The sequence below is a fragment of the Penaeus japonicus genome, unplaced genomic scaffold (assembly GCF_977035675.1).
Source record: "Penaeus japonicus unplaced genomic scaffold, GWHDUDI00000001_assembly GWHDUDI00000617, whole genome shotgun sequence".
Classification (NCBI taxonomy): Eukaryota; Metazoa; Arthropoda; class Malacostraca; order Decapoda; family Penaeidae; genus Penaeus; species Penaeus japonicus.
Genome location: NW_028235019.1, coordinates 1,126 through 12,500, shown reverse-complemented (window position 1 = coordinate 12,500; position 11,375 = coordinate 1,126). Strand labels below are relative to the sequence as shown.

Sequence of the window (11,375 nt, the reverse complement as noted above, 5' to 3'; positions counted from 1 at the left end):
CACCATCGCCACTACCATCACCACCATCACCACTCCCACCACCATCACCACCACCCCCACCACCATCACCACCACCCCCACCCCCACCACCATCACCACCACCACCACCATCACCCCCACCACCATCACCACCCCCACCACCATCACCACTCCCACCACCATCATCACCATCACCACTACCATCACCACCTCCACCATTATCACCACCACTACTACCATCACCATCACTGCCATCACCACTGCCACCACCACCACTACCACCACTAATACCATCACCATCACTTCCACCACCACTACCACCACCATCACCACTACCACCATCACCATCACTGCCACCACCATCACCATCACTGCCACCACCACCACCAATACCATCACCATCACTGCCACCACCACCACCACTACCACCACCATCACCACCCCCACCACTACCACCATCATCACCACCACCAATTTCACTACTAACACCACCAATACTACCATCATCACTACCACCACCATCACCAATACCACCACCACCACCAATACCACCATCATCACTACCACCATCATCACTACCACCATCATCACTACCACCATCATCACCCCCACCATCATCACCCCCACCATCACCAATACCACCACCACCACCATCATCACCACCATCACCACAAGACCTACCATCACCACCAGTCATAACCACTACCACCAGTGCCATTCATCATGACTACCATCACCACGAATCATCGCCACTACTGCTTCTTTCGTCTTCTTCTTTTCTTCTTCTCTTTCTTTCTTTCTTTCATTATTGTTATTGACACTATATCATCATCAGCATTATTATTCATAGTGATTCTGATCAAAGTAATTCACAATTCCTAGAGTGCTTCTGGTGCTAGACAACTCCTAAAGTTCATCGACCCCAAATTAGGGGAGTCGCTCGAGGAGAAGGACTACGGTGGGAACTGCCTCCTTTACGACCCCGAGGACCCTGACGACCCCTACCACAACATAAAGGTGGGCATTAGGCTCTTGATTGGTTTAGTTCACTTTGTTCTTCAATTGTGTTTTTGTTAGGCTTTTATTATTATGGTAGGGTTCAGTTTGATGTTTGCAGGTGCATTTATATATATATATATATATATATATATATATATATATATATATATATATATATATATATATATATATATATATATATATATATATATATATAATATATATATATATATATATATATATATATATATATATATATATATATATATATATATATATATATATGTTTTGTTTTTTTCTATTGTTTTGTAGTATAGACCATCATTGATGGCTGGTTTTTCATACATTCTCTGTTGAAAAATGATTTGAGTGCTAGAAGATTTGTGCTTAAATTTTTATACTGTTAATTAAAGGTTCAGTGAAAACACTAGTTTGATATTTTTCTTGTTGTCTTACTTGTTTTGAATGCTGTAGCTTCTTGGAAAATGACTGACTGGTTAACAGCTTTAGGTGTCTTTTATTCACAAAGGTAATCCGTTTCATTCCTAGAGGCCTCTTTAACCCAATGATGACAATGATGTGACAATGGCATGTATAAATACCATGGCAAGGATATGCCTGAATGCTAGATGGCACCCATATATGCCATGACATTAGAGGCTGCTTTCTGTTCTGTGCACTGAATACATGTCGTGGTGCTAGCGGCACCAGTTCTTAAGCTACAGCCTCCGAAAGTCAAGGCAGACCTCTATTTTTATGCTTTTATTGAAAAACAATAATCAGCTTGTCAAGAACCAATGACAAGCGGATAGAAATATTATTCTTGCTCCTCTCTCTCTAACTCGCTTTTTAATTTTTGATTTATTATTATTATTTTTTTTCTCATCCTTGATATTGATCCTGGTGCAGCACTTAAGCTATTCAGATTATTTCGTAGCACGACTGGGGTAAGTACAGTTTTGTTCTGGATATTTCAATTGTTTCAGCCTGGAATTTCTTCTCTTGGTACGAAGCAGTAACATTAGTATATTCCTTTCTTGTGTTCTTGCTTTTTTTTTTCTTTTTTCCTTTCTTTTTTTTCTACTTTCATCTCCTTTTTTTCTTCATCCTATCTCCCTTCATTCCTTTTAAACATATTACCTCCTTTTTAGAGATTTATTCAATTCTCCTCCTTGCAGGACAAACTTGACTTATTTGTGCCACTGCACTTCTTTGGCTGGTGGCTGAAGACCCTTCTATTGCGAGATTGGTGGCTGTGCTGGGTTATCTCAGTCATGTTCGAGATCCTGGAGTACACCCTAGAGCACCAGCTGCCAAACTTCTCTGAGTGCTGGTGGGACCACGTAAGTCCAAAAGGCCCTTTATCCCTGCAGTGCACTTGTGGTATGTGTCCATCTCTTAGCAAAATCTCTTGAGCATTTTCTCATAGGAACTTTCTAAAAAAAAAAATCCTTTTCTTTTCCTTAATTTTCTTGATTTTTTTTCTTTGGTGTCTGATTGTGCATAAAATTAGTTTTTTAAAAATTGTAAATGTTTGTTCAATATGGAATAAAGACGATAGAATGGAATGTAAACCTTTCAGTGGAAATATGTGAATGTAACCCTTGTAGATATTAAACATGCTTGAAACTTGAATGTGGCTGTTAGTGGTCTAAAGAGTTTAAAAGGAAATGTCATCTTTTATGATAAAATCCAGTTTTTTTTCTTACTTTTTTAGCATTTAACATAGCTAGACCTTCACCAAAATATCCATTTAAGGAAGACACTTTTGATATTTGTAGTGAACGCTGTTTATAGCTTCATCCTTCTTACAATTTTCCGATCGTGAATTTTCATTTTTTCTAGTGGATAATGGATGCCCTATTGTGTAATGGTCTGGGAATCTACTGTGGGCTTCAGTCTCTTAAGTATTTCTCCATCAAGACTTATCATTGGCGAGGCCTCTGGAACATCCCCAGTTACAGGTACTGTATCACTATCTGCTGTTCCCTCCTGCGGTTGGGTGATGCTGCTCGCATGTAGTGATTCACTTATGAAGGAATTGCCATTATGTAGTGATCTTGTCATTCATTTTTTAAAAATGAATCAGATGTAAAACTACTCAGTTTTAATATCCTAATGTCCTTTTATTGATGGTCCTCAGAGGCAAGTTGCGGCGCATCATGGCCCAGTTTGGTCCATATGTTTGGGTAGATTTCGACTGGAAGCCTCTTTCCTCTCTTGGTCGTTGGTTCTCCATGCTTGGAATTATAGCCGTGGTAAGGTTTCCTGTTTGTTGATGATTGTGCTAGTATTTATTAATTTCCATTTTTTGTTGTGATTTGGTGTTTTCAGTTTGCTTACCTACTGTAGTTCTCCTAAATTGATTAAACTCTTTGAATAAGGTAAAATTATATGATAACTGCAAAATTTGAGAATATATATTTTTTATTATATTGTATCTTTGTTATATAGTAAAATGGCTTCTAATGAATTATCTTGATCTTATGAAGAATTTATTTGTCACTGGCTCATGGCTTGACATGAAGTAATATTATTGGAAATCTGCTTTTTTAAGCTGACAACATTGTTGCAAACTATATCATCATCTGTAATATGTCTGTTTGGTGGTAAGTAACTAACATTATTTGTTTTGCCATACATTTATTAGCATTTAGTGTCAGGCAAGAGACATACGCTGTATATGGTTTGAAATATGGACATCTTTTGTATTATGAAGAGTGTGATAAAGCATGTTGAGGTGATTATTCTTTAAATCTGAGTAGAAGGGGAATGCTTTACAGAAAAAAGGAATTTGGATAATGAGAGATTGTGCATGCTTTTTGTTATGGTTTTATTTTCCAATGTAATAGTAAATTTTATATTTGTATTTCTTTTATTTATAATAGATAACTACTGGAAAGGCAATAGGAACCTCAGTTAATTAGAACTAGGATTTAATATTCAAAATGTATGACTATTTTACTAGAAGGACAATGACAGTGTTATGAAAGTTATCTTTACATTAGGAAATATATGGAAAACTACTGTAAAGTGTTTAGATTCATTACACTTGTGAAGAATCTATCATTCATTCTTTTATATTAACCCTCTCTGGACGGGTGGTACAGTACTGTACCGCGCATTCAAAAGCCCAGTGGCCGGGCGGTACAGTATTGTGTCAGCCATTCAATTGATTTAGGCCTAATAATTCAAACGCCCCGGCATTGTGACATTCAAGGCTGGAATGCCCCCGTCGTAAGTGGGTTAACCCTTCTTTTTAGGCCAATTTAGATATACAGTTTTCAATAAGTAGTGTCATTAAGGCAGACTAAACAATATGTATTAAACAAAGTGTCTTATGAATGGTGCACATTTACAAGTGTGCCATACTTTTATGATTAAACTTAACTGTATCATTTCTTCTTTTCAACAGTTCCTTCTGGCAGAATTGAACACGTTCTATCTAAAGTTTGTGTTGTGGGTGGAGCCGAGTCATTGGGTCAACCTTGTCCGTCTCCTATTTATCTTGCCTTGGGGTGCTGTTGCTCTCAGAGAGGTGTTCCAGTTTCTCGATGACCCGTGAGTGTTGCATCTCTTACACAGATTCGAATGGCATTGCAAACAGTTGTATGTTGTTGATATTTAGAGATGTTGATGATTTTTTTCTTTACTTAAAATAATATTTTTTTATGTTTATTTTCCCCCCCTCTTTTTCAGAGACATTTTGAAATTTGGTAGGCAATCATGGCTCTTTTTAGCTATTGTATGCACAGAATTGTTAATATGTATCAAATTCGGCTGGGAAACTGTCACTATTCCTTTTCCCAGGTAAGTACTACTTCTTAAACTTGTTAAACTTAAACCATCATCCCATTCCAAAACATTGCTAACATGACCTCAATACCCGTCATTTCTTATTCTTTGTTATAATATCAGAGTCTATGTGATATCATGGCTGATGGCTCCAATAAATAATGATTATATATTTCAGCCATGTGGTGACTCTGTGGATTGCCATTCTTGTGATGTTGATATTATGGACGGTGTGGAACTTCTTCATTGACCCTCATACCTTTAAGTGAGTGTCGGCTTATGGGAAATTGTTTTCAGAATGCAGGTTTTCCAGATTTGTATTGAAATTTAAGGAAACTTTTCACAGTGTATAGTGTTGTGACATTTTGATTCCAAATATTTTTCTAAAGTGAAGGAGAAGACGAATAATGACATTGCTAAGCAGTACATCTGGTGGGGCTGGCTTAATTTTCATTTTTATCCTATTTACCACCTTGAGATATAATGTAAATGATCTGAAATAGTTTTGTTGTGCAATATTTGAATTTTCTATTTTCATGATCTGTTTATGAAAAATTTGAAGTGGATCAGTAGTAACAAATTAAATTGTTTTTATTATTTACAGAGTAGATTCAAAAGATATTGAGCGGCGTCGAGAACACTGGAGCCAAGTGAGAGCCATTGAGACGAAGCTCAGTCCATCAGAAACGAGATTCATACCACAGTTCTTCCTTGATAAACTCACACAGATTAGAACCAAGGAAGACTGAGGCTTTGGCTCTTAAGCAATCTGGTATGCTGCAGCTACTCAAGGGTCTCATGTGTAAAATTATAAATTATGAGGGTGTCCTATGTCTTGGGAGTGGTATGCTTATTATGGTGCATATAATTACACTTTGTGTTTAGATATGTGTTGCAGGAAGGCTAATACAACAAGATATTGTGGGTATTAGTTACTGTACAAAACACCTAGGATAAGGACACAGTCATCGGTATCTTAAAGATCATGATTTGTTGTGAGCATGCTGATGTGTCTCCTAAAGTGTTAGTATGTTTTGTGGAATATATCAGGCCAAAGATGTATGAAACAAGATAATGGTGTGGGATAGGTAATTAAGTGCATTTCCTTTTTTTAAGATTCTTTTTGATTGTATGTGCATAAACTGATGCATTTCCTGTTATTGAATGGTACTAAAAACAAGGTTCAAATGTATAGATATATTGTTGTTTGTATGAAATATTAACCCTCTCTGGACGGGTGGTACAGTACTGTACCGCGCATTCAAAAGCCCAGTGGCCGGGCGGCACAGTATTGTGCCAGCCATTCAATTGATTTAGGCCTAATAATTCGAACGCCCCGGCATTGTGACATTCAAGGCTAGAATGCCCCCGTCGTGGATGGGTTAAAACAATCTACTTATGGCACTTCAGAGGCTTGTTACTGAAGACTCAAAAATAAGGGAACTTAAACATATCTTCTCAGTATGATGTTCTAATATGTCATATTTGAAATATTTGAAATATTCAAAAGATTATATTGTGAGTCAAGTCGTTATACATTAGATGTAATCATCTGTGGCAGGATACATCATTCCACATACAAAGCCAGAAACATCCTAACTCAACAGAGATTTCCAAATACACTAAAGAAAAGAAATGTTATTAATATTATTTATGTTTTATAATTTAGAAGAACTTTCTTTTGCTTTTTTTTTTTTTTTACTGTTATTCTCTTGTTATTATCTTTTTAAGAATGTTTCCTTTCCATATTTTTATCAGATGACATTCACATGAATAGGAACTCATATAAGGCAGCTGCTTTGAATGAAAGACCTAAGAGAGTTGTGGGAATAGAAAGGCATATGAATTACTTAAATCATTAAGATAGTCTAGTGAAATCCAGCACATATTTTAGATTTGCAAAATTATTTCCTTTTATTTAGAAAATGGTACAGAATGAGCTTAACAGAGATAAACCAGTGATATAGTTTTGAAAATTATGGGTACACAAAAGTACTGCACCTTTAGCATTCATGTCACCCACAAGCTTTATATCTAAAAATGTTTAGGGTAGTGGATGCTTTGCAGTTGACAGAACATGGCTCATCGTGAATTCACTTTTACTGTGTGGATGATGCCTCCGGCAGTTGGCTGAATGCACATTTAACACTTCTGTATTCATAGTACTAAACCCATAGGTACCATGATTGGTTGAGGTGTTCAGTCAATTTGATCATAGCATTTAGATTTTAACATTTGCCCTCTACACTGTAAAGAGAGACAAGCTGGCCAGACAAATTAAATATATTAAGAGAATCATATTGCAAAGATATTTATTGTTTGTATTTCTGATAGACACAAATCGTTGAGTTGTGTCATGTTTAACTGCTGTGGCCTTAGGATTGGGAGAAGAGAGTATATACAGTGCAATTGAAATGTATGAGTAAACAAATGATATTGATTAACTGGATATACTGATATAACCAATTAAGTTATTTGATTTACTGTTCTTTTTTATGTAATGATAGTTTGTCTTTTCTTTGATTTTCATGACCTGCCCTTCCAGCTTTGTTTAGTTGTTACAGATATATACATGCACACACACACACGCACACACACACACACACACACACACACACACACACACACACACACACACACACACACACACACACACACACACACACACACATGCACATGCACACGTGCACATGCACACGTGCACAAACACACACACAAGCACAAGCACAAGCACAAGCACACACACAAGCACAGGCACAAGCACACACACACAAGCACAAGCACACACACAAGCACAAGCACACACACAAGCACAAGCACACACACAAGCACAAGCACACACACAAGCACAAGCACACACACAAGCACACACACAAGCACACACACACACAAGCACAAGCACACACACAAGCACACACACACACACACACACACACACACACACACACACACACACACACACACACACACACACACACACACACACACACACACACACACACACACACATACACACATACACACACACATGAAAAAAAAGACGATTTTATGATAAAAAGACTAATAACTGCAGTAACATGGCATTGTAGATAAGTGTGACATTTGTCCTTTCAGCATATTCTATGTGATTATATCAAGTCCCAGACTTAACAATGATATTTTTGTGGTTTTACTGTGGGGGTTTAGCCAGCAGTTAACACTGCTCACAAACCTATGACTAAAGCTACATAAATTATGCCTACAATACTGCCTATGGTCAATAATGACACAGCTGTGATGTAAAAGAGGAAAAGCCATGGCATATATTTTGTTACAGATGTCAGAATTAATGATTTCCCACATGAAGATTGGTATGCTTCCCAGTCTTCTCTTGCTCAATGTATAAACACTACAAGGTTACTTCCTTACAAGCAGTATAACCTTTTTGCAGGTGAAATAGTATGAATTATTTCACAGAGAAGGGATGGCCTTTTATATGAGGAATTACTGAGACCCTTTTACTCCCCTCTTCAAAAGATAAAATGAGGGTATTTTAGACATGCTGCTCATTAGCCAGAAGCAAATATGTAAATGAATGAATGGCACTATATTCTGGCAAGAATTTACCCATTGTTATTTTTTTAGTGTGACATTAATATCTGTGTCCATTCAGTGCAAAGGAGCAAAACACTGAGGTCAGCATGGAAGATCTGTTCTATTTTCTATTTTAAACCTACGGGTAATTGCAAAATGTTGAGATGATAACCACTTTAATGTTTACTTATGTATTGGATGAATGTCTTTTTTCTATTTTTGTTTCTTTTTAAATGGCTGTAATATATGTGTATTATCAGAATGAAAGGGATATTGGGTATAGAGTTGTCCCACCAAAATATAGAAATACACATAAAAGAAATTGTCTCTAAAATTATGTATTAGGAACTTTAAATTTTGCAATTAAAACTGAATGTTCTGAAAGGTTGTCATGTAAATGTTACAGTTGCATTAAATATACCGGGTACTTGTATTACAGTAATTAATTGCTTATTGTTACATCATTTTCTGCTAAATATTTTGTAAGCTTCCCTGTAAGAGAGATTTAGACTGACAGATTGAGCTTGGCAGTAAATCAAATTAATTAATACGGGAAAAAATAAGATTAAACAAATGAAATGAGGAATAGTGTGGTACAAAGCAAAGAAAAGAATGAAGATAAGATTGAACATAATAATAAAATAGGAAGGATAAGGAAAGTAAATATAAAAGGTAAAAAGATATACCAGATTGACATTTTATGCTTTGAGTCAATACAGGGATGCATTGATAATGTGCAATAGTTAGGTGTTAATGATATACATATGGAATTTTCAGTAAAATAATGATTGTAATAATAATCTAACATTTCATTTGGTGCCATACTATATGATGGTATTTAAATCTGTTTGACTATTTATCCCAAAGTACTACATATGGATAAAAACTTTGGATCCCCATTGCTCACAAACCCATATTATGACTTAGTTTGTAGTATAATCCAGTGTGGAGTTGTGGAAAATATGTTTCAAATAAATTGTTTTTTTTCCCCTGAACTGGAGAATTTAGAAAGATTTATATTATTTACCTTGATATGTTGTTGATACAAAGCTAGACAAAACTAGGTTGAGTTGTTGGATGGATGAAAGAAAGTGTATGTCTGACTAGTGTTTACAAGTGCTTGAGATGTTCCTGTGTTGAAGACTGCAGGTATAATCATGCCTTTTACCTCACTTATAGTTCTTTGCACCTTTGATGCTACACAGAACTGCTTGTTTCTTTACTTTTAGATTGTTACGATAAAAGTAGGTCACAGGATTGTAGTAATGAATTTTAAAAGATATATATAAAAGTACACAGACCATTGTTTTGTATGTGTATGAAAGTTCCTCAGCTAAATTAATATTTCCATGATGATTCTGTAGTGGGACCACAGTCATCAGAAGAATTGTACAAGAACCGGTTTTACCATAAAATACTAACAGAATTTGTTTTTTCCTTAACCTTGATAGATTTTTTATATTTCCCAATAGAAAACAGTACAAGAGAAATTTTGGCAAGCAAATGTGGAAGATCCATTAAGCTTCAGAAATTTCAGATTTATTTAATCCATTGCTGACGGAGGATAGATTTACTTCCCAGGTTCCAGGATGGGTTTTATTTCAGAGCGAGGCAGCTTCAGCAACATAGCTTTATTTTCCCACTTACTTTTAGTCACTCATTGTAGAGCTAGAGTCATTTTTGTGTTTAGTTTTTTTGTGTTTTACTGTATTAGAGACATATCTGTCATATCACAGGCTCTATCAATTCTGAAGTTGACTAAAATTGTAGTTCAGGGTCCATATCCACTCATTTTTTCTTTATACCTAGTGTGATAGAAGTATTGCTGTTTCAGGAGATGACAATTTTTTTTTCATATTTGTGTTCTGTCATGAACGAATATGAAACATATAACCATCCACAATGAAGATAACATGTAGAGGTAGGGAAGATGAAGGAAACTTGCACTTATGACTGTGAATGCCACAGGAAAAGGCATCCTTTCTGGCACAGGGGCACATTGTAGACATTGAGCATGGTTTGAGGCTTGCTAGGGACCGTAGATAGGTGCCATTCAAGGCTCTCTCTCCTGCTGGTGCAATTGAGAGAAAAGAGGTGCAAAAAAAAAAAAAGATTAATATATACGATCCTGAAAATACCCAAAAATGCTTAAAATACACGTTGGAGCCATTCTGATAATGAAACGGATTACAGTTAAATGCGCTGATTTTTGTTATATTACAGGAAAAAGCAATTGACAGAAAAAAGGTGCAAAAAAAAGACTAATATATACGATCCTGAAAATACCCCAAAATGCTTAAAATACACGTTAGAGCCATTCTGATAATGAAACGGATTACAGTTAAATGCGCTAATTTTTGTTATATTAAAGGAAAAAGCAATTGACAGAAAAAAAGTGCAAAAGAAAAACAAACAAAAAAGACATATACGATCCTGAAAATACCCCCAAATGCTTAAAATACATGTTAGAGCCATTCTGATAATGAAACGGATTACAGTTAAATGCGCTGATTTTCGTTATATTAAAGGAAAAAGCAATTTGAAAAAAAGTGAAAAAAACGCAGTGTTTTGCGGAATAAAGACATTCCGATCATAAATGCAATACCTTGCATAGAAATACTCTCAATGATGCAAATGACTTAAAAAACGGGAAATAAGGCTAATATTAGCAAAATGCAGCGCTTTCCTGGATTTCCCTTAATTATTACGAAATATGCAACGTAAAGTAAAAAAAAAACAATAAATGATGAAAATGCCTATAAAATGATAGAATTGTGCTATTCTGGCTAAAATCGCAGTGTTTTGCGAAAAAAGACGTTCCCATCATAATTGCTATACCTTGCATAGAAATACTGTCAATGATGCAAATGACTTAAAAAAACAGGAAATAAGGCTAATATTAGCAAAATATGCAACGTAAAGAAAAAAACAACAACAATAAATGATGAAAATGCCTATAAAATGATAGAATTGTGCTATTCTGGCTAAAATCGCAGTGTTTTGCGAGAAAAAGACGTTCCGATCATAAT

General features: G+C 35.7%; 1 protein-coding gene across 1 annotated transcript in view; it reads left to right on the top strand.

Moving 5' to 3' along the window:
* The window catches only part of LOC122245087 (phosphatidylserine synthase 2-like), a gene marked incomplete at its 5' end in the record, with an annotated part of 22,962 nt that extends 13,190 nt beyond the window's left edge, over nucleotides 1-9,772 (top strand). Inside the window, 8 exon segments of the mRNA XM_086535438.1 lie at nucleotides 862-996; nucleotides 2,157-2,321; nucleotides 2,824-2,942; nucleotides 3,122-3,236; nucleotides 4,394-4,539; nucleotides 4,678-4,788; nucleotides 4,952-5,038; nucleotides 5,378-9,772. Coding sequence (XP_086391564.1) covers nucleotides 862-996; nucleotides 2,157-2,321; nucleotides 2,824-2,942; nucleotides 3,122-3,236; nucleotides 4,394-4,539; nucleotides 4,678-4,788; nucleotides 4,952-5,038; nucleotides 5,378-5,522 — 1,023 coding nt within the window.
* Between the last annotated feature and the right edge of the window lie 1,603 nt (nucleotides 9,773-11,375).